Genomic DNA, 24,523 nt, shown 5'->3' on the forward strand with positions numbered 1-24,523 from the left:
ACATTCCTCCCAACAGTGTGTGAGGGTTCCCCCGCATCCCCTCCGCTTTTGTTGTTGTCTGTGCTCTTAATGATAGCCACTGTGACTGGGGTGATTTTGATCTGTATTTCCCTGATGGCTAGACGTATTGAATATTTTTTTATGTATTTGCTGGCCATTTGTACTTCTTTTCATAATTGTCTATTTAGTTCATTTGCTCATTTGTTAATTGGATTATTTATTCTTTTGGTGTTTCATTTTGTGGGTTCTTTGTATATTCTAGACATTAATCCCTTATGGGATGAATGACTGGCAAAAATTCTCTCCCATTCTGTTCACTCTGATAATTGTTTCCTTTTCTGAGCAGAAACTTTTTTTTTCCCCAAGTGCTGGGGTTTGAACTCAGGATCTTGCACTCTACCAGTTGAGCCATAACCCCCAACCCTTAAGTTTATTTTTCAGATAGGGTCTCATATTTTTTGCCCAGGGCCAGTCTCTGACTCCTGTCATTCTACCTCCACTTTCCACGTAGCTGGGATTACAAGTGTGTACCACTGTGCCCAGCTTGTTTTTTTTTCAAGATAGTGTTTCACTAATTTTTTTGCCCTACTAGCCTAGAACTGTGATCCTCCCATCTCTGCCCCCGACATGCCTGAGATTGCAGGCATGAGCTGCTGCACCTAGCCCTCTGGAAACCTTAATTTGATGCAATCCCATTTGTCAGTTCTTCCTCTTATTTCCTGAGCTATGGGAGTCCTGTTCAGAAAGTTGTTGCCTTTGTCTAAAACTTTAAGCTAGTTTTTCCCCTCGTCATTTCCAAGTTTCAGGTCTTATAGTAAAGTCATCAATCCATTTTGAGTTGATTTTTGTACAGAGTGACAGATGGGGATCAAGTTTCAATCACCTACATGTGTGCATACAGCTTTTCTAGCACCATTTGTTGAAGTGGCTCCCTTTTTTCCAATGTATGTTTTTGGAACCTTTGTTGAGAATCATAGCTGTGTGGTTTATTCCTGGGTCCTCTTTTCCTTTCCATTGGCCTGCGTATGTTTCTGTGCCAGTATCATCCTGTTTTTGTTACTGTAGTTCTATAGTGTGATTTGAAATCAGGTATTTCAGTACCTCCAGCATTGCTTTTTTTGCTTAAGATTGCTGTTTGGCTAGTTGGGGTCTTTTGCAATTCCATATGGATTTTAGGAAATTTTTTTTTCTAGTTCTGTGAAGAAAGACCATGAAATTTTGATGAGGATTGCATTGAACTCATTAGCTAATTAGCAGTTTTGTTATAATTTTCAGTCCTTCAGTGTTTATCCTACACTCTCAGAAGTTTGGCCCTGAAAAAACTATGGCTAGTTGGCAGAGGGGACTGGGCAGAGAAATGGAGTTTTATTGCCGCTCTATCACTGACCAGGAAGAGCATTATTATCCTGTGGCCAGTGATTCAGACTGGATGCCCCTGTAAGATGGAGAATATTAAGGATCTGAATTACATTTCCATTTTGCCTTTTTTACTCCAGGCTATAGGAGGTTAGTAGATAAGTTTTTAAGACTTAATATAATCGTGTTTGGTTTCTGAAGTCCTTGAATGTCTGGCAAGGAGGTCATGTCCAACAAATAAATGGCTAGTGTGTGAAAGTGTTTCTTCACCTCATTTTATAAGAATTAGGAAATACCACGCACCGTGTAAGGCAGTGTGTTATTCTAAAAGCAGAGCACATTCAGCAGGATCTCTGTCCTAGGCACCCTAGTCTACAGGCAAGCCAGTATCGTAGGAAACTCAGATCAGGGCCTGTGCTAAGAAGGATGGCTCACTAGGAATTCAACAGGAGGACATTTTCATGAGCTGTGACCATGGAAGACCAGTACAAGATGGCAGCACCAGAAGAGCACAAGTACTTCCGGGTCGGGGGCTGCCATGCACTGCGTTCACAACTAGATTGATCATGCCTTGTAGGCCATGGGAAGACTTGGGCTTATCCCTAAGAGAAGTGCAAAGCTAGGGTTTTACTAGGGAGTAACATGATTGGATTTGCTGCTGCTTATGTGAATCATGGATTAATGGGATGGGTGTCATGGTAGAAATGAGCCAGTTAGACATATAGGGAACAAGCTAGGTGACAGCAGTGGGGATGGTGAAGATGCACAGGGATCAGCATACCTTGTAGACTTGGTCATTGAGTGGACATAGGTTTGAGGAGGGGAGAGAGATTTCTTATGCTTTGGTTTGAGTGACTGTTGACTCCAAGGAGTTGAGATCACAGGGGCAAAATGCTGGCTAAGTCGATAAATGGCCTTTGGATCGCAGCCTTGCAACCTCTCCCGGGAGGGTCCAGCAAAGATGTGTTCACTTGCTGAAGTCTGCATCTTAGACGTCATGCTTTACTCTTCCTTTCCATAACCCACATCCAGGCTTCCAGGAAGCCGTGCTTCTTCCTTCACAAGTCCCACCCTGGTCCTAGTGGCTCCTTACATGGTGGTTCCTCTTGGGGCCTCCACTCCAGCCCTTGTCCTCCTTCATAGTTTGTCCTCTGCAGCAGCCCACATGAGTGCTGAGAATGGGAGTCAGGTGATGTCTCTCTCCTGCCTGAATCCCACCAAAACGTGGCCCTCATAGAAGACAACTGAACTCCTTGCCTTGGCCCTTGGGCCCTAGTGACATGTATTCCACCTGTGTCTCTGAGCTCGGCTCTTGCTCCCTTCCCGGTCATCATCCTTACGAGTTGCGTCAGTATGTTCCTGGCCACCTCTGTGTGTAGTGTACCTTTCTCAGCATTTCAGGCCAGAAACTTTTTGTTCAGTTTTCTGCTCAGATGCTGCCTTCTCAGCAAAGCTTTCGCCAGTCACCTTGTGTACTTGCTCCCTCCTCCCCTCATCCAATCAGCCTATTTCATCATTTTCTGTCCAGCTTGTATTAGTGTCTGAAATCACTGTGACTATTGGTTTTTGTCACTAATATGTGAGCTCCATGGGCTTGGGGATCCTGGGTCTCTTACCAGCTGCATTATCAGTGTCTAAAACAGGGCCTGCCACATGTAGGCAGTGATAAAAACAGGTCTATGTGAGTGAGTGGTCAGTTAGGATCTGCCCAACATGCTAGCATGCCAACTCAAACCCTTCCTGTTCTATAACATGCAGTTTACATGATGGTTCCAAGATTGGGGGACTCTGACTACCCAAGGGTGAAACTCAGCTCTGCTGCTCCCTAAGTTTGCCTGACCATGGGCAAGTTAATTACCTCATAAGCTTTGGTTTCTTCATTTGGAAAATGGTAATAACAATAGTGATTTCTTTCTTTCTTTCTTTTTTTTTTTTTTTTTTTGGTGGTACTGGGATTTAAACTTAGAGCTTTGTACTTGCTAGGCAGGCACTCTGCCTCTTAAGCCACACCTCCAGCCCAGCAATAATGATTTCTTTAGAGTTCAGTGAGGTAATGCACATAAATGCTAGCACCATGCTTAATTTGTGCAAGTTTTCAAGAGAGCTAACCTGCTGCTGTTACTGGACCTACGGTGTTAGGTCCAGAGAACCACAGAGATCAATTGAGCCCTCAGTGATAAGGCTGTGTTATGCCTTTTGGGGGCTAAATCACAAAACAGTTCATTGGTGGTCTTAGAATTAGAGCACTGTAGGAAGTGGTTTTCAGAGAGAGAGGAGAGAGAGAGAGAGAGAAATGTTTAGAGAACAGAGCAGATATTAGAATGAGACTTTTTGCCTGAGTCATCTTACAAACCCTGTTACTTATGCCCAAAATAATTTTAGGGAGAACAATCTTCTCAGATTTGTCAGATTGATACATCCAAACCCTGGGACATTCTGTCTTTCCTTCTGCTATTCTTAAGGTGCTGTTCTGAACTACAGAGCCAAGGGAAAGTTTATTTTAGTCACTTCTCTTTGTCCCTGAAAACCCCTGGCCAGCATCAAGTTTGCTGTGATATCCAGTAATATTCACCCAGGATTGGGATCAGCTCTCTCTGCATGGATCTTTGGCAAAGAAGGAAACATATGTCAGCTGCTATTGTAGGTTTCAGGACAATTTAATCCTTTGAAGAAGAGTGGGTGTCCTTAGATGTGAGATGGGGATGAGCAAAAGGTGAGAGAGCAAATATCTTATTGATGGACAGTCAGGAGGTTGTGTGACAGCTACAATGCCTACGTTCTAGGGAGCCCTCAACACCCTCACCTCAGGGAACTTCTGTAGAAGTAGAAGTAGTTTGGAGCCCGTTTGGGGTTATAGTTCACTGACATCGTATCTACTGCCTTTAGATGATGGATTGCTCCTACCCCTGTTGACATGCAGGTCTTTGTCTTCTTTTTGTCATTTGGTGGCTTCCTTCTGCTTTCTTGATTCCTGAAGCATCTACATGTGTTTCACCCACTTATCCCTCTTTCTCCCACCATTGGAATCCATACTGTCCAGCTCTGAGAGGGACAGCTGCAGGTCAGTAAGGAATTTGAGTAAACACATTGTCATTTTCAGTCTGGTTTATATAACATTAAAACAGAAACCAAAAAGAATGAAGCAGCTTTATATGTAGTGATAGGAAGGTATGAAAGTTACCTGTACATGAAGAGGAATGCAAGACCCTTAGTGGTTTGTGTGGTATGCTAACATCTGTAGGGGAGACAGCCAATAAAAATGGATATACACACAGAGCATTTGATTTGCTTAGAATATTGATGAAAAGGTACACAGAGCTCAGGTCACTATCACAGGACGTGGTAAAGGGAGTGGGGTTGTTGGCAGATGGGTGGCCAGAAGACTTTTTGCTTCAAATCTAAACTCTTTAGCACCTTTTAGTATGTATCAAGTTCATCTGCTTCCTACTCAAAAATCATTTCGTGTATTTGATGTGGATAGATAAAATGGAGAAGGTAAGAGGAAAAGGTTATTTTTGTTTCTAATTAAAATCTTGAGGATGAAAAAAGCAAGTGAAACAGGACTACTTGCTTCACTGGGGGCATTTTGTCACTGAATGCTGTTCTTTTTGCCATCAAAGAGCATCTCAGCATTATCAGTGTGGCTATCAAGTGTCTAAAATGATAAAGAAATGAGGCTACTGACCAGGCTCGGTAGCAGAGCACCCCGGCCATGTCACTTCAAGCTGTGTTTTCCCCTCTGAGTTTTACAGAATTGACCTTGGCTATCCCCTCACCACTCTCCCTCCAAGACTCTGACCAGCCTCATGGTCCATCACTGGCTGTCTTTGTCCTGCTGAACTTGATCTTCACTCCTTTGGTCACTCACAGGTAGTTTTCTACTCAACTCACTGACAGGATTGATCAGATTAGTGTTTTTCCATATTTGGAAAAATTCTACTCACCTACTGGTAGATACATTTTTCAAAGGTTGTCTACTCCTGGGCTAACAGAAGTCCCTTTTGTCCTATGAGACTTTTCATCTCTGCTGGAAAATATCTGACTAAACAACTTAAAGGAAGGAACATTTATTTTGGCTCATGGTTTCAGAAGTTTCAGTCCATCATGGTGTGGTGGGCATAGCAGAGTAGAGCCAGGAAAAAAAGAGAGAGGGGGAAAGAGGAAAAAGGGAGGGAGGGCAAGTCTGTACTATGGGCTTTCTTCTTTTTCCTCTTTTATACCATCCAGGCCTTCAGCCTGTGGGATGGTGGTACCCACATTCAGGTTGAGTCTCTCCCACTTAATTAATCCTCTCTGGAAACCCCCTCATAGACCCATAGATTGGGCCTCTCAATCCAATCAAGCAGGATTAACCTTGGAAGTAGCCAGTCACAAATCCTGGCCTCTAGCATTTGTGACTGACCAGCCATATATTGGTCAGATTCATTCCAAGATCCCCTTTTTAGTCTCAATAATTTGCTAGAGTGGCTTGCAGAAGCACGTTACTAATGTTTCTGTTTGTGAGAAAGGATGTTATGCAGGGTGCAGGTGAACAGCCAGATGGAGAGATGCACAGAGTGAGGGCTGATGATGGTTATCACCTGTCCACTCCACTGCAGAGAAGTTCCACGAGGGCAGAGTCTGGTTCTGTTCATGGTGGTATGGAGTGCTTACCTTCTATACACAGTGCATTAGAGAACGGATGAAGTGGGAGCTCTCTTGGTAATTCCGGGAGGCTCTGGACTGGGTGTAGCTCCATCGCTTTCCATTTGAAGAACTGTCTTTAAGGCCAGGGAGACAGGAAGACCTGGGCACATCCTAGCAGATCCTACCTTCTGTTGTCTCTGTGTGTGCACAGTGAACGAGGCTCTGCGAGGAGAGGGTTTTGGTACTAAGTGAGAAGGGAATGGGCCATGCCAGCTCTTTGAGCCTCCCTCCCTGTCACATAAAATGTATCACGATAAAGTGTGCAATGGTCTGATGTCTAGTGCACTCATGTACTGTGAAGCTGCCACAACTCTCTAGTTCCAGAGCATCTTCCCTGCCCAGGAGGAAATCCCCTTCTTCCTCTCCTATAGCCCCTGGTAAGCACTAATCTACTTTCTATTTTTAGGATTTACTTATTCTGGATATTTCCTATAAGTTGAATCATACAACATGTGCTCTCTAGTCCCTAGCATATTTGTCTTACAATGATGTCTTTATGTTGGAGAATGGGTCAGGACTTCATTCCTTTTCAAGGCTGAATAGTCTGCATTTTGTTATCCCTTCATCCATGATGAATTATTTTCACCTTTTTGTTGTTGAAAATAGTACTGCTGTTTGCATTTGTGTTCACATATTTGAATATCTGTTTTTACTTATTTTGTGTATATACCCAGGAGCGGAATTACTGTGCCATGGTAATTCCCTTTAACCAACAGGGATACTACTAAACTTCTACAGTGTGTACCATTTTAAATTTCCAGTAACAGTGCATTTCTGCACGTGATCACCAATAATTATTTTCTGGGTTTTGTTTTTGTTTGTTTGTTTTTTAATATTAAGCCTGGCACTGGGGACTCATTCCTGTCACCCAAGCTATGTGGGAGGCTGAGATCAGGAAGATCATGGTTCCAGGCCAATTTTGGGAAAAGAAAAGTTTGCAAGATCCCAACTCAATGGAAAATAAATTGGGTGTGGTTTTGTATGCCTGGCAACCAGCTATGGGGGAAACCAAAAATAGGAGGATTGTGGTCCAGACTTGCCTGAGCAAAAAGTAAGAGCAGACCAAATAAACAGAGCAAAGGAGCTGGAACTGTGGATAACGTGGTAGGGCACCTACCTTGCAAGTGTGAAGTCCTAAATTCAATTAATATTATTGTAGCCATCCAAGTGAGTGTGAAGTGGCATCTCTTCGTGGCAAGGATTTGGACTTCCCTAGTGGCTAATGAGCTCAGAAGTATCTCTTCATGTCTCTGGTTCCATTTGTGTATCTTCTTTGGAGTAATAGCTAATTTCCTTTCATTATAATTTTATATGAATACCTTTTTTCTCTTTTTTGATCACATGCTGCCCCATTTATGAAACAGGGCTAATCCACTCTGCAAGAAAAAGATTAATTTTGGGGAAATTATAGCACTGCTCAAATCTTTTGTTAGCATAGAGATGAAGTCCTCTCTTTGTCCTTTCTTGCTATCCTACTCCATTTTACAATGTAAACTTTAAGTTTATTTTCCAAAGTGGTACATTTAATTCAATTTTAATCTCCTTCCTTCCTTCCTGTACTGGGATTTGAACTCAGGGCCTTGTTCTTGCTAGGCACGTGCTCTACCATTTGGGCCTCTCCACCAGCACTTTTTTGCATTAGTTGTTTTTGAGATAGGGTCTTCCTTTATGTCAGGCTGGCCTGGATCATTGTCCTATTTATGCTTTCATGCATAGCTGGGGTGACAGATGGATACCACCATGCCTGATCATTGGTTGAGGTGTCGGGGGGGGGGTCTCAAAAACTTTTCCCCTGGGCCACCTTGAACCACAGTCTTCTTGAACTCTTCCTCCCGAGTAGATGGGATTACAGGCTTGAGCCACCACACCCTGCCTGATTTTAATTTTTTTAATTTTAACTTCTTTAAGTCCAGTCCAGCCTATCATTGTGCACTATGAGTTTTTTAGGTTTTTTTAAGTCATTGTGTTTCCTATGTCATGGGTTATCTAGGCAAGTTTTGCCTTTCTGCTGTGTTCGAGTCAGCAGGTGGCTCTTGACAATAGTTTTCATTGCACTGTTTGTTTCCTTTTCAGAAAAAGCTACCTTTGACAACACTGGCTCAGTGTTTGATGGAGGGGTCGGCCATTCTGGGAGATGACACACTTCTTGGGTAAGGTGACTGTGCGTGGGTTTGGGTCAAGTCCAGGTGAACCCTGTCCTTAGAAATGGGACTGGAACTCCTCCAAAAAGCTCCTAGTGCACCTGAGTTCTGGGTGGGAAAGGAGAAAATGTGGCACTGAAAAATCAAAACCCTCAGCTCTGAGGTTATAGTGTTTGTGCAACTGGTGAAAAATAATCAAAACCCCTACAGAACATCAGCAGAAACGGAGAAAAGCACTGCAGCCTTGCTGATTTTGAGCTCACAGTAAAACACATTAACACTGACTTCCTGAGAGTCAATAGCAGAATCCATACCCCATGGACTAAAAGCGAGAGGACAGTATGAAAAAAAAGGGTAGAGTAAATTGAATGGTAAACTGAAGCCAAGGAAAAGCACCAAATGCTATTAAAAAAAAAAAGAGTAGTCAGAATTGAATAGAAAACAAATAGAACTTCTTAAAATTGAAATTATGCTGATAACTTTAAAACTTAGTTGAAATAAACTAGACATTGTGCACAAAATGGAGAACTTGTGAACTTGGAAGCAAACCTGATGCCAGCTGGTAGGACACAGGGAGCACAAGAGATAAGGGCATCAAGAGGCCTGGGGAACAGATACCATCCTGTCCAGGAGTTCCTGAAGAGAGAACTGGGAAGGGGAAGTTTGTGGCTGAATCCTTCTTTTCCACATAGGAAGAAACACACAAGTGTTTAGATTTAAGGAGCACAAAAAGTCCTGTTTGAGATCAATAAAAAGAAACTCACACCTGGACATACTGTAGTAGAACTATAGGTTATTAACAAAAAAGAAAGTTAATTACCAGAAAAGAAAGATAATTATCTATAATAGAGTAATTAAGCCGATAAACAAAATAAATGCCAGTACATAATGAAGGACTATGTTAAGTCATAAGTGAAAGTATAGCAAACCTACAATTTAATGATAAACTAAACCATTATTGTAAAATAAGGGGAAATGAAGAAATTTTCAGGCAAACCCTTACTATTTGCATAGTAAACTACTTGAAGTTACCACTTGCATATTCTTAACTTGAATGAATGGGTTAAGGCTTTAATGAAATGGTCTGTGTGCAGAGGAAAGTTATGAAGAGTGAGTAGCAACGTGTAACTTAAAAATTAATGTGTTGTGGGGAAGGAAAAACTTTGTTTCCCTTTGACTATCTTAAGTCCCTCTACTGGAGCTCGAAAGTCCCATTGGTAGCAGACAGCTTACTATGTCTGTGATCATATGTAGTGCACACTGACTGATGAGTAACAAGGGCTGTTATAGCATTTTGACTAAAGAATGCCCGTTTTTTGAGAAGTGACAAGACAAAGGGAAACAAGTCTTTTGAGTGGCAGATTGTGGGAAGGTAAAGATAGGGTGACTTGATGGAAGGAAAGACTAATTAGGAAAGTCTGTTATGTGGGTTCCTCTGGCATGGGGCTAATATGGGGCTAGAGTTGATGCCAGTAATTTACTTTTGCTCTTCCTGGTAGAAGGGGAAGGGGAACATCTTTGAAAATTTATATGTTGCTTTTAGGCAAATAAGGGAAGGCAAAGAGCTGCCTTTTTTTTTTTTTTTAATCTGCTTTTTCTCATTTGCCTTCTGCTCAGAATAATCCTTATGCCAAAGTGGCATATTTTGGGTGCATATCTTGCTACCCTTTTGTGTAAAGAAATAAAAACCAGCAATATAAGAATGATTAATTTAGGAATGATGATAAGCAAGTTGAAACTAAAATATGGGGCAGCAATAAACATGAAATACCAGAAGAGGAGCCAGTATTTCCAGCTTTTATATTGTTTGAAGGGGGGATAAAGATACATTACATTTACTAGTTGGTTGGTGGAGTTGGGAAGGATCTCACCTCAAGGCCAGGCAGGGCAAATGGTTTCAAGACCCCATCTCAACCAATAAAAAAAGCTTGGTGTGGTAGTACACACCTGTCATCTCAGCTATGTGGGAAATATAAATAATGAGGATCACAATCTTAGCATGGCCTGGGCATAAATATGAGACCTTCTCTAAAAACCAACCAAAGTAAAAAGGGCTAGGAACGTGAATGGAGTGGTAGAGTGCCTTCCTAGCAAGAGTGCAAGACCCTGAGTTCAACTCCCAATATCACTACCACCAAAATAAATAAATAAAGATACTGCATTTAAATTTATAGTCAAGTGTGTGTGTTAGGAAAGTAAGAATAAAATGGGATTAGAATATATTGCTTGCAAACCAGCAGAGAGATGAAAAAAAGAAAGAGCAGGAAAAACAAACAAAAAATGAAGAAGAAGAGGGGCTGAGAGAGAAGGGGAAATAAAGGAAAAGCATAATGACTAGGGAACTGATAAGGATGTGCAGTTCCTAAGTCTAGATCTTCGATCATCCCAGGTGGATGTGGAAGAAACTCATCCATTTAAAACATAACATAGAACATCTCAGGTGGAGAAACACGAAATCCCAATGCACAGTGTCCTCAGGAGGCACAGTAATGCAACAAGGCTGTCGGGAAAGATGGCAGACTAAACACCCATCTGAGTGCTTCTTTCCAAAATGCACTAAAACTACAATGCAGGCATTTTTTTTCTTAAAAGACTCACGTTCACAATGGCAGGAAAAGAAGAAAAAGGAGCACAGCAACATAAACTTTGTGAGGTGTAAGGTGTAAGAATGATGAAGAACAGACTGGGATGTGGCATGGAGGTAGAGCACTTTCCTAGTAGGTGAGGTCCTTGTTCCATCCCCAGCACCAAAAAAATAAATAAAATAAAAATTAAAAAAAGAGTGGGGACTGACTTGGCAAGTCCCAGAAAACTGAGCCCCAAGGCAGTAGGATGTGTAGAAATCTGACAGTGCACACCAAGAAATGCTGACAGTGCTCAGGAACTGGTGACTCCAGGGACCTCTGGAATCCTGCGTCCTTGGGGGTAGGGTGGTGTTAATGAATATGGGTTGAAAGCTTTTCTAGTGCCATGTGGATCAAAGCCTTGCTCTGTCTGCACCCCCAGGAGACATTCATCCCCCTCCTCCCACCCATGGGAAAGTCTGGAGCTTTAGTCTCTAAGGAAGGATAACCAGAATCTCCCCTATTAAGTGCAACTCTGGGAACAGTGGAGTGTAAGGGCACCATCTCTGAAGAGGATCAGGAGTTCTCAGGAATGCTGGCTGCTGAGACTCCTCCACTCTTACCCTCCACCTACACTGTACCTCCAGACTTTTGTCCTCTAGCGAAGAAATTGGAGGGGTCTCTCTGGGGAATCCAAGGAGCCCCACAGGAAGGCCTAAAGCTTCAAAGACATTGGAGAGAGGCAGTGCCCAGTGAACAGACTAGCTGGTCATCCTGTAGAGGAGCTCACAGCCAACTGACTTCTCAGTCCCCTGATATCCCCAGACAGCTGAGGGCCGCCTCTAACCTGAATCAGTCAGGGCTTAAGGAAATGCAATTTGGAGGAAGTAGAGATTGCGTGGGGGAGGAGAAGATGGTGGGTAAACTATGATTTATGTTTTCAAGTAGTAAGAGAAGATGGTACATCCATGAAATAAAAACAAGATGTTAGAACAAAATGTTTACAGAGAGGGAACATTCGGAAATCAGAAGCAGACTTGTAGAAATGAAGAATTGTGACACCAGACATGAGAGTTTCCGTAGAAGGCTTGGAAAATAAATTGGAGGAAATCATCAAGAAGATCAAGAAGACAAAGACATGGCAAATAGAAAAGATAGATAATTAGAGGACCAATCCAGAAAGGAAAGGAAGAAATGGTAATTATTATTATAAAGACTAATCATTCAAAAGCATTTCCCAAACTTGAAGTTTCTATCCTGAGTTTCTATCCTGAAAGAGCCCATCAAGCCTCTGATATGGTGGGGGAACACTATGCAGAGACTTGCCGTCATGAGTACTGGTGACAGAAGATTCCACAACTTTCTAGAAAAAAATAAATGTCACATTACAAAGAACTGGGATCATGAATGCCTCTAGAGTGAACTGAAAGTAACGAAGGAAGCAGGAAGATTGTTAAGCAGGAACTTCAAAATTCTGAAATAAGCAATGTTGAGCTCACAACTCAATGTCCTACTCAATATCAATTAGTGAGAAGGTAGAGAAGAATGTGTGACACCTGTGGTCTCAAAACTTTTACTTCCCACACCCTCCTTCTCAGGAAACTAAAGCAAGATGTGCTCCATAATGAGAGGTAGACATGGGATGGCAGAGTGGCCAACACAGGACAGAGGTAACAGGAAGTACTGATGGAAGATTCCAGGAAGACAGCTGTGCCCTAGGGACAGAGAGAGCCTCAGTCCAGGCTAGCACAGGTCCAGGACAGACAAAGTGAAGAAGAGGAAGTTCAGTTAGTGTGGTTCACTATCTTAGAGACAAATTGGAAAAATAGCAGGGTATTTGGGTTCAATCAGGTACATAGAAAATGAAATAAGGAAACTGAAACAAACAATTATTACAATGAATGTGCAGGAAAGACCAGTAGATAATTTAATGTACTACCCACTTAACTCCAAACACAGGCCAAGTATCTCTTATCTGAAGTTCTTGAGACCAGAAGCTTTTCAGATTTTGGATTTTTTTTTTTAGGTTTTTGAAATATTTCCATAGACTTTGCCAGTAAAGCACCCTTAAGTCAAATATCCTAAGTCTGAAATGTTTCAACATCCAAAATTTTCAGAGTTCATATTTTTGGATCAGGAATATACAACCTACAATATAGTGTCCAAATATAATTAAATACTGAACATCTCCTGATACAAATAAATGGAGGGAAAGAAAATGTTAAAGAAGGTAACTAAAAATCTTATTTTCCATAGTCAAGGATCATTAACTAATGCTTGATGTTTTAAAAATTAAGAAGTAGCATTATAAATATGGATGTCAGGACCAGAAAATCATATAAAAGACACCATTAAAACATACAAAGATAAAACCATGACTTGGGGCTTGAAATATGCAGCAAATATGACAAGGAATTATAATCTACTCTATATTCATCTCCTTGTGTATAAGTACATAAAGAATTGCTACAAATAAACTCAAACACATAGATCCCAATTCAGAAGTAGCCAAGGAATATGAATGGCACATCATGGAAGAGGGGTCTTCCATGGCAAAAACGTGTGAAGAGATACCCATTCCCTATAGTCAGGGAATGCAAATTAAAACCAGAATGAGAAATATTTTGTGTCTACCATTTTGGCAGAAGTTAAGTCCCCTCACAGTACCAAGATTGATAGAAGAGAGAGCAATGGTAACTCATCTGTGCTAGTGAAATTCTCACACATGCAAAAGAAAGTACACACACACATGCACCACACACAGCACTGTGTGCTAAAAGCTCTCCCTCATGCAAAAGCTTAATAAGTGGAGGTAGATATATTCATAGAATGGAACTCCATACAGCAAAGTGATTTAATTCTGCATGTGTCAACATGGGTAAGCCCCAAACATTTGAAAAGCAAGTAGTATAAGGGTATGTTGAGTGTAAAACCACCGAAGGAACATTTTTAACTAAGCAAAGCAGCAGTGTTACAGAATGCATGTAAACACATTAAAAGAGGGACAGAAAAGGGATGTACTCACTTCAGAATAAGATACCTCATACTTTTGTACCTTTCAAGATCTTTTTATTTGAGTTTCTGTTAGCGAGGTACCATGATAGTTGAGGAGAAATTAACTTCTTTGAAATAGTTCATCGAGGAACAAGGAATAACTTTCTATTCATTCACATCTTCTGCCCTTTGCTCATTATTGATCAACTTGTGGAATGGTTCTCCCTGCTTTGTCCACTGGATAAGTATCTACCCATGTAGTGCTGATTAGGTTTTCATGGCTTAAGAATAAGGATTTTCTTTCTCTTGGAACCTGGGTTTGGGGTATGTGATTGAAAATGTTTCGTGTTAGTGGATTGATCTTAGCTGGATTCTCTAGGGCTTCCAGGGAACAGAAAGAAGCTTTTGACTCTTCAGTTCTGTTGAATTAGCATATGTGAGTCTGTCTTCTCCACATTTCTCTTGTGTTTCACACTTGTCCCCTGTTGTCCAGGGCACATCAGCACCATTAGAACAACTGATAATTTCAGAAATAAAGAAAGTTGGAACAGCTTGGTCACTGGCAGCAATGGAAATCATCCAGCTTATTAACACTGACAGTGTACCCAACAAGGTGGTGATGGAGCGTAACTTGGCAAAAGGTTGTCTTCAAGGATATTCAGCAAGTGTTCCCCCTTTGATTGCAGGAAGATGCTGAAACTCTGTGGAGAGACAGAGGACAAGTTGGCTCAGGAGCTGATACATTTCGAATTGCAAGTGGAGAGAGACGTGATTGAGCCCCTGTTTTTACTGGCTGAGGTGAGAAGCGTCACGAGGCTTGGCGCAAGTGACCAGGGAAGTGCAGAACAGGAGTAGCCTTGACTGTCTACTTCCAGCCTTATATTGTTCCTGTCCCTACGCCCTGATGCTGTTTTTCAATTATCATGATCCAACTCCATGGTCAGGATTCCTAAATATGATAGCTCCTTTGTCTGTTTGCTGCCGCCTCTGTTGGCATTCAGTGGGTAAAGATGCAAAGCCAACTGCATCACTCCATCCCACGTCTGGAAAGTCTTCAGTGAATTACATGGCAACCCCTCCCAAGGAGCCTGGGGAGCTTGTCTGAGAGCTCTTGTAAGGCCTCTTATGGTTCTTGTTTAGATAGGTCTTTTCTCTTTGGCTTGTTTGTTTGTTTGTTTGTTACAAAATAAGGTCTCACTAGGTAACTCATGCTAACCTCAGACTTGTGATCCTGCCACCTCCTGAATGCTGGAATTATACACCCAGTTCTCTTTGGACTTTAAAGGACACTAAATTAGATTATTTCATTAAAAAAGATAGTTATTTTAATGTCTGTGCGGCAGTTCTGCTAGTTTCCATGAAGTGAAATTTTATCAATGGGGACAGGAAGTGGCTGGGGGGCTTTATTTGCTTCCAACACATGGACCCCTCCCAGTACCTTCATTGGCCGTGAAAACCTGACGGATGTTCCCTTAGAGCTCCCTGCTAGTAGACATTTCTACACTTGCATTGTTTGGTTGTATCTAGCCTTACCTGGTGACCAGCACTTGAAATGTGTAGATTTTTTTCTAATTTAAATTCAGAATTACATAGCCACATGTGACAGGAGGCTACTGGAAGGAGCACCATTGTCTTAGGCTATGTGTTTCCTTTCTGGGCGTCCTCCAGTTCCTGCACATTCCCTGGTACTCTTTCTGGGACAGGGCTGTGGATAAGTAATTGCTTATGTACCTAAAGGTAATCAAAGAGAAAAATCCCTTCTCAGATTCCATCCTGGGTAAGGTCTTCCCCTAAAACCAGGAACATTCATGAGAGGCCCTCTGCTCCTTGTAGGATAGGCTGGTGCTCTAGCCAAAGCTGTAGGCAAACCCAGAGTATGACTGACTTAGAAGCAAAGTCAAGACTCCTTGACAAGACTCTTGGAAGTACCGTGTGCCCCCAGTGCTGCCTCAGGCTCTGTGCAGACTGGCTGCCCACAAACAGCTATGGTGCTCCTTCCTTTGGAAGTCATTGCACTAGTACCTTACTCATCCATGCTCAGGAGAATGAATGAATAGCAAGCCCTTCACAGAACGCTGAGTTTCCTTCACATTCCTTCCTTATATAAAAACTGCAGCCCAAGATGATTTTAGTTCAATTTACGGTCAGTTTTCCTTTTTTTGATTCTCACATCCTGCCCTACTTTTGCTGGGCCTGGAACCAAAATCCTGCACTGGAATGTTGAGAGAAGTAATTTTTAGAAGGAAAACTATAAAAAGAGCATCTCTAGATCACCAATGTGGAAGAACTCATCACTGAGAAATACCATAATGGCTACGTTTATTCATTGTTTACTTTGGGAAAATCTTACTTCATTTCTGTAAATATAAAATTTATGTCAGTTGGAATTCCTCATTGCAACTCAGGTCTCCTGAGACCGGGGGCCTCTCCAGCTTCACTGTTCGTTTTGAGTTAGGTGTGGGTGTCAGACTTGACTGCTTGGCTCTCTTCATTTCTCCCACTTTGGGCCCTTGTAGAACTAGAGGGAGATGCTATTGAGCCTGTTTTGCTGGCTGGAGTAAGGTAAGGGTAGGAGTGTGGTGCATTCCAGGGGAGCACAGAACTTTTGAGATGGTCTTACTTGATGGGGGACCTGATGAGTGTTTACAGAAGAGAGCAGAGTGCAGCTCAGATGAGAAGAAATCAGGCATGGTAACATATGCCTGTAATCCAGGCTATTTGGGAGGTGTAGGCAGGAGCATCATGGTTTGAGGCCAGCCCAGGCAAAAGTTAGTGAAACCCTGCCAAAAAGAAGCAGCTGTGGTGGTGCATGATGTCTGTAATCCCAACTACTCAGGAGGCAAAGGTATGAGGATTGCCATCTGAGTTCAGCCTGGGCAAAGTTTCCACGAGACCCTATCTAAAAAACAAACTAAAAGCCAAAGAACTGGGGATGTGGCTCCAGTGCTAGAGTACTTACTTTGGGAATTTCATCCACTGCTGGTCCAAGGGTACAGTTTCATTTATGCAAGGTAAGTAAATTCTGGAGAGGAAACAAGTATAGTAATGTAGACTTGAAATTTTCTGGGAAGGTGAATCTGTTTTTGTTATACCTTCCCCCCAACACACACATGTGAATCTTGTTTTTACTACACACGCATGCACATGGACAAACAAAGAAAATGGTAACTCTGAGAAGTGATGGATACATTCATTAGCTTGATTGTAGTAATTGTTTCCCAATGTATACATATCAAAATGTCAAGGCATGTCATTAAAACCTACAATTCATTTTTGCTAGTAGCTGTATTTCAATAAAGAGGAGAAGAGGAGGAGAAAGGATTTCATCTGACAGTGAAGATTGGGAGACCTCTAGCAAGATTGCAGTCGACTGTTCTTAAAGCATTGTTCTAAAGCCTGGTTCTCACAGTGTTTGCCTTGTACTTCTGTTGACTGTGTCTCATTCTCTGTGATCATAGGTGGAAATCCCAAATATTCAGAAGCAGAGGAAACATTTAGCAAAGCTGGTGCTGGACATGGATTCTTCACGAACCAGGTGAGGTTTCTTTGCTTTCTTTTCTGGTCAAATTTGGGGTTGGGGTGAGTGGGTTTTTATGTGGGTGAGTGCATTTTCATGCACTCAGTGCTTCACACTTACTATGTGCCAAGCACTGTAGGAAATAGTGAGCCAGAGATCCCAGGCCCCTGCTTTCATGGAGGTAGACAATGGGCAGGTGAACCAACAGGACATTTCAGGCTGCCATAGTCATAAAGTAAGGGGTAACTTTGGAAGGGAAAGAACATTGGCATCAGATGGGGTAGAAAAGAGAGGACCATTGTAAGTAGATGTCACTGGTCTGAGACTTAAATGATGAGAAGGAAAGAACCATGCAAGTATCTTGTACAAATTGTCTACTGCAGGGGGAACAGGATGTGGGAATAAATTGGCCTGTTCAAGGTGCAAAAAGAAGGTTGACCTGGTTGGAATGGAAGGACCAAGGGAGAAGAATGGCAAGAGATGAGATCCAAGAGGTAGAATGGATGAAATGTCACATTTACAATGAGGGAAGCATTTCTAATTCTAGGATGTGCTCGCTTCCTGAAGCTGATGAGTTAGATTTATCCTTTCTGTAGGCGTTCCTTTAAACCTGTGGCCCTTCTGAGAGGCCCTTGCCTCTCAGATTCCACCGGACAATTCCTATTGCAGCATGGGAGGGCCAGAGGTCCGAGATGACATTGGTTGAGGCTGTCATATGTGGAGCACATGGTGCACATTTGCCTTTTATTCTTGCAATTTGGTGTATGTTGCATGTGCAAGTGGAACAAATTAGTATGGGGGGAATTATTTGGTTCTACCTTAGGTCCATTGAAGTATTTGTCACCATATCTTATTTTAAGTTCCTTGAAATAAAGAATACAAACAAGATGTACTTGAGCAGAGCGATGTGGGCTAATTCAGAGGATTCAGAATGTCAGGTACCAAGATCAAATCAGGATTTTCGAGATCTGTGGCCTTGGTCAAGTCCTTAACCTCCCAGAGTATCTGTTTCCTCACTTGTGCATGGGAAGCAACAATGCTTGTTAACTAAGGAGGTCGTATTGGATACCACATGAGGTCAAGTATGTCACATCACTTCCCAAGGGCTTTACAAAAGGAAAGCCATACTATAACTAGTTGGGGTATTTGAAGTCTGCAGTCTCAGTGGTATATAGATTCTGGAAGCCAAGAGAAATGTCATTAGGGAGTCACTTGTGGTTCAACACCCTTTTCATATCTTCAGCTTATCATCTTCTGTGTTTTGGAATCTGGTAAGGAAATCTCTACCTCCTATATCCAAATTTCTGTGCTTATAAACTTCAACTTGGACCCTTTACAACCTTTGTTGTTTAGATTAAAGTCCTTTTAGGTTATCTCCATGTAAACCTGATCTGTTATTACTCCAGTGGCTTTTCACAGCCAGCTTTGTATAGTTGTGAGTTGTGGGTTAAGGGATTGCTTTGGAGGGATTACTGGCAGTACAGGCCCCTCAAAGGCTCAGCTAACTTCCCTTCAGGTCTCTGCTTTGGTAACTGGTAGAAGGTCTAACCCAAGCTCCCAAGTGATAGATTTTCCAGTTAAGTTACAGGCTATAGGATGAAAGGGGCATTCTTAGCAAGGGTATTCTCTTTCTTCTCACTTTGCTCTCTAAGTAGTGATTTCTAGCCTGAGTTTATCTGTCTTGTAAGGTCTTGCTCAAAGCTATGAAAAGAAGCCAACCCACCACAGCTTCCTGACATTTCTCCAAACACTGCACCCTTAGATGTAGCAGTGAAATCAGACTCAATTTCAGACTACCATTGAATAGCAAGACTCATAAGCTACTCTCTGGGATAGTTGGGTTCTCAGTGCCCTCTTGCCCCAGTTCCTTCATTAAACCAGTTGCACATGTCAGGCACCCATCCTTACAGCATCCTGCTTGCGACTACCAAGGCTCTCTTTAGTCCCATCCGCCTTTTGTGAACTCTCCAGGGCTAATGTAGCACATTCCACATCTTTTTTTCATTATCAGCACATCTTGATCAATAGTTTCATGACTAGATCTTCAAATTCAACCACAACTCTGGTGAATATTGTCAAATCTAATTTTTCCAGAGTTTAATATGGTCTTAATTAAATGTATGCATTTGCCACTATTCAAGTAAATCTGACATGTCTGCTTCAAAAGGCAATGATACAGGCCTTTCCGTCCTCAGAGAAAACAGTTGCTTAGAAGATGAATAAAAGATTGTAGATGAGAAGGATGGAGGTAGCATCTAGAAAGCTTTACAATGAATTAAAGCTTGTAAGTTGAACTGATTGTGAAAGATGCCAAAATGTCTTTCTTGCCATGGGTTTGGTTTGGTGTAGCTAATGAAGGAGGCCCATTCTTTCCCAAAGTCACCTCACTTTTTCCTGGACATGTATCTCAAGGTTAACCCTTCTGGCTCCAGGACACATTCTGTTTCTGCTGGACAGCTGACTCTGCATCTTATAGACTGAATTATATCCCCTTAAAATTCATGCATTGGACCCCTCACCACCACTGTGACTGCATTTGGAGACAAGATCTTAAATGAGGTACATACGTGGGGCCCTGGTTTGGTATGATTGGTGGCCTTATATATAACAAGAAGAGAGGGACCTTCTCTCTCTTTTCACACACTCAGAGAAAAGGCCACAAGAGTACTTGTTGCTACCTGAAAGCCAGGAAAAAAGGTCTTACCAGTCTTTTAGAACCTTGTTCTTGAACATCCAGCCTCCAGAACTGTATGAAAATAAACTTTTGTCATTGAAGCCATCTATGGCACTTTGGTATGGAAAGCAGACTAATACACCCACCTTCTTTGGTTCATTTTGTTGTTTTGGTTTGGTTTTTTGGCAACACTGGGGTAGTGTGAACTCAGGGCCTTGTACTTGCTAGGCTCTAGCACTTGAGCCACACCTCCAGCCCCACCCATCTTCTTTGGAAGAAAGCAGACTAGTGTAAGGAAGACAGGAGAATCTGGGGGAGAATCACATGAAATTTAAGAAGTAGATATCTAAAATTGGGGTTCTGGAGTCATGGGAGTCTTGAGTACCTGCCCCGAGAGGCCTTCCTCACCTCCCACCTCTGCTTCTTACCACATGTAGGTATCTTTTCTTTAGGTTCCTTTGCTTCCTGGATACTATGCATCCTTCCAGCTCATGTCTTGCCTGTTCCAATTCTACCAATGCAAACCACAGGCTTCCTTTGTCTGGATTTTGCTTAGTTGCCCACTTCCTTGACCTGTCAATCAGCCAAGGTGAGGGAGGACAGGCAAGAGCTGTGCATCAGGCACCCTCCCTGGGCCACTCACTGCCAGGTCCTGCAAAAGAGGGCAGCTCCTTTTTGGACTACACAGGAGAGAAGGAGTAGAAGCAGGTAGTCAAAAAGTGGAGACACCAATGACAGAAGAAAGACTGGACAGCAGAAACGAAGTTATACAGAAACTCCTTCCAGACTTTGTGTCCTGAGCCCATCTTGCTTTTGCCTCCTTTACCCACTCCTTGAAACTCCAGATCCTCACATCTCATCCTTTCATCTGGCCTTCATGAAAACTTGTGCACAAGCCCTGGCTCTCTGTCCCCAGAGAATGATGGTGGCACATTAGCTACTTTTATGGGAAGAAACTCATTCTGCCCTTCAAATTTCAAAGCTCAGATCCTTCTTGGATGATGTCCATTATCCTTGTTGAAGAATATTCCAACTCTTGAGTTTATTTGTAGAACAGATCAGCTGAGAAGACTACCATACTTTGAAATTCATTGCTAGTGTCACTTTTCTCAACAGTTTGCTATCTATATGATTTTCCCAAGTTTCCCTTAATATTTTCTTGTTCGATTTCCACAAAGGGAATTTTATTTTGACATCTTATCGTGACTATGATAATATCAACATGGACTACTCATATTGGAAATAAGATTCCCTATAGAGAGGGTGAAAGTATGTTTTTGAAAGTACAGGAATATTGACTAATGGACCAAATTTAGAAAAAAAAATAGGGAAAAAAAGAGATAACATGGAAAAGTCTTCATTTTAATTTACAGATACTAAATATAATTGAGGTTTAAAAAGATCTAACCCAAATTTGCAAAAATGTAAAAATCAGCTTAGTGATTATAGTCACATATGTATGTATATGTGTGTGCATAATTGTGTGTATAAATGTGTGTGTATAAAAATATATTTTAACACTTATTGGTTGGCTGTTTTTTCTTCAGGTAGCATGAGTCAGATGGTGGTTGTAACTTTACCCTGTAATCACTGTGGAGGAATATTTGTTGTCTTAGACATAAATTACAGCTGTGGCATCTCATCTTTTATTTATAAAAAATGTATAGTGCTTCAATATTTTTATTTAAAATAGCTAATCATCTATATCATTTGTGTAGGGCAAACTTTTAAAAGAAAATTTCTCATGGATTCTTGCTAATCTTTTTCTGCTAACTTATTTCAGCTTAGATTTTAGCAATCACTTCAAATAGAATATCTTCTTTCTAATTTGCTCTAAGTTCTATTTTTTTTATTAGCTCATAATAGTTGTACAGGGGGATTCATTTACATGTGTATTTACAATATATCTTAATTGGATTTACCCCCTCCATCGTTCTCCCTCATTCCCCTTTGCCCTCAGTTCTTATCTTGCAATCGGGAATCTCTCCCAGGGCAATGAGTTGATTGATGTCCCAAAGTCTTTTAGAATTGATTTTCCCATGGCTGCATTCATTAAGTGACAGAGAATCCTTTATTTTACTACTTTTTTCTATTAACAAAGATACCTTTAGTTTTCTTTTATTCAGTTTCCCTTGTGCCAGAGTCCTGTACTCTTTTGATTTTCCTGAAGATAACAAAAATTGAGTGGAGAAACCCTCTAGTGATCAGCTTCTTGACTGTCAAGATGAGGGAGACGTCCACTTTTGCCCCTACACCAGAGGCTCAGACCGATGGTCCAAGAGAAAAAGATCCCACAGAGCTGCCTTGTTTCATCCGTACTCTGTTGGTTTGCATGGTGTTTAAAAGAAATCATTTAATCTCTTGTCATATTTCATGAGGGGAGTTCACATAAACTTTCTAATCCTTCCCCCTCCCTTCTGACTTCTCAAGACTGAGGCCAGGCTTGGCTGCTATTTGTCATCTTGACTCCACTGTTGTTTTCTTATAGCCTAGAAATAGCTCTGTATCTCATGTCTCACTAGGAGTAGAAGGTAAGAGATACAGTAGGTTAGTTTTTAAGGTAACAGCCTGTTTGGCTTATTTCCTCCACCTACTGGTCCCCATGAACCACTGAGAACATAGACTCATGACAACAGGAACCCACTTCTGGGCCTTACTTCAACTGCGAGCAACCTTCTAGCGTCCTTGGAACATTCCTGCAGGGCCTGCTCTGTCAATTCCCAGTCTTGACATAGCAACCAGAAGTATCAGTACCTCCCCTTGACAGTTTCATGAGTGGCTCCATCAGAAAGTGTTCTCCTCACAAAGATAACTTTTTATGGAAATAGAAATGAGGTGACTGTAATATGCAGTTTCCAGCTTAGCAGTGGAGATTTGGCTTTCAGATTTGTTGAATCTTATTGGCACATCTTCTCACCTAGCGTGCATTTTTGGCTTTAGTCAAGTAGGTGAATTTCTAAAGTCAGATACCTGCAGGGGGTGAAGTAGGGGGGAGTGTAAATGAATGATAGAGACTGTGTTTAAAGACAGTGATAGTTGTTTTGAAATGTATATAATACTTTATTGTTAACTATGATCAACTTCATTAAATTTCAAATATCAATGGCAAAAAATGTGATACATATAATTAGCTTGATTTATTTAGTCTTGCCACATTGTACACATATATCAGCACATCACATTTGTGATTTGTCAGCCAATTAAAAGAAAAACATCAATAGTGGTTGTCATTAGGAAGAATGATGTCAGACTGGGAGGTGCTTGTCCTGTGTGTAGAGCAGCCAAGCCTCAGCTTTAGCCAGTAGTTAGATGTGGGAATATGAGCCTCTTTCTCCTGGCTTCACATTTGGTATCTTTTCATTACCTCTCCATTCCAGAAAGTGTGGAGTTCCCTACAAATGCTACTATTTGTAATCAGGTATATTCTCAGAGTTCCCACAGGATCCCCAGGGCTCTATCTGTCTCACACCTCTCCTCTTTTTCTCCTGTTTTCCATCAGGTGGCAGCAGACTTCCAAGTCTTCAGGGTTGTCCAGCAGCTTACAGCCTGCGGGTGCCAAAGCTGATGCCCTCAGGGAAGAGATGGAAGAGGCTGCCAACAGAGTGGAGATTTGCAGGGTACCTGCCCTCTCTGCTTCTCTCCCGTGGGACAGACGGGGAGTTCTCAGGGATTTCCTATGTTGTGCACTGGCATTCTCTAATTTTATCAGTGAGTCTTTAGTTAAAGTGTCCCCAAGCTTGCCCCCAAGAGGGATTTGGAGATGACCTAGGAAGCAGCATTAGTTGCCCTTGGGGATCCTGCATGGTAGGTAAAAAGAAAATGACCTTTCTTTCTATGAGAAGCTTTTGGCCACCAAGGACAGTTGAGAATTGAAAACATTAATGAGCCTGACTTACTGTGATATTAAATTGCTTATTTTCCTATTTGCCTTTCAATGCTTCCAAGACACCATACCTATCTGTGCCTCCTGGAAGACACATGTCTCTGAAGTTGACATGTTACTCATAGAGATGGTCACAGAAAAAACAAACCTCACACTTTTGCCGCACTTGTGTTTGAAGTCAGAACTTTGAGCTTGCTGGGCAGTTGCTTTACTACTTAAGCCAGGCATCCACCCCTTCTTGCTGTGGTTATTTTGGAGAGAGGGGCTTGCTTTTTGCCCAAGCCAGCCTGGACCTCGATCCTCCTATTTGTGCTTCCCACAGGAACTGAAATGACAGATGTGTGCCCCTTAGCCAAGCTTTTTCAACTGAAATGGATTCTGGTCAACTTTTTGCCTGGGCTAGCCTTGAACCGAGATCCTCCCCATCTCTGCCTCTTGAGTTGCTAGGGTTACAGGTGTGAGCCACCAGCATTCAGCCAAAAGTCTTCTTTAAAAAATACTTTTTCCAGTAAACAAGAAAGGGTGGTATTAGGGGATGCTGAATGTGAATAAAATTGTAAGAGTTTTATGCATTTTTGTATAGCTTCTTACATTTGTGCCAAAAAAAAATACCTCTTCAAAAATTATAAAAGGGAATATATTTACCATAATGTGAAAAACTACAAAAATATATTATGAGAAAGACCAATAATTTTCTACCTTCCTGCT

General features: G+C 41.7%; 1 protein-coding gene across 6 annotated transcripts in view; it reads left to right on the forward strand.

The window, feature by feature from the left end:
- Positions 1–24,523, forward strand: part of Arhgap44 (Rho GTPase activating protein 44) — a 155,652-nt gene that overhangs the window by 80,566 nt on the left and 50,563 nt on the right. For all 6 annotated transcript variants that reach the window (XM_074046866.1, XM_074046861.1, XM_074046863.1 and 3 more), the window contains exons 4-7: positions 8,116–8,192; positions 14,428–14,539; positions 17,200–17,276; positions 23,432–23,549. In XM_074046866.1, coding sequence (XP_073902967.1) covers positions 8,116–8,192; positions 14,428–14,539; positions 17,200–17,276; positions 23,432–23,549 — 384 coding nt within the window. The remainder of the gene's footprint in view (positions 1–8,115; positions 8,193–14,427; positions 14,540–17,199; positions 17,277–23,431; positions 23,550–24,523) is intronic.

This window comes from Castor canadensis, chromosome 11 (genome assembly GCF_047511655.1).
Source record: "Castor canadensis chromosome 11, mCasCan1.hap1v2, whole genome shotgun sequence".
Classification (NCBI taxonomy): domain Eukaryota; kingdom Metazoa; phylum Chordata; class Mammalia; order Rodentia; family Castoridae; genus Castor; species Castor canadensis.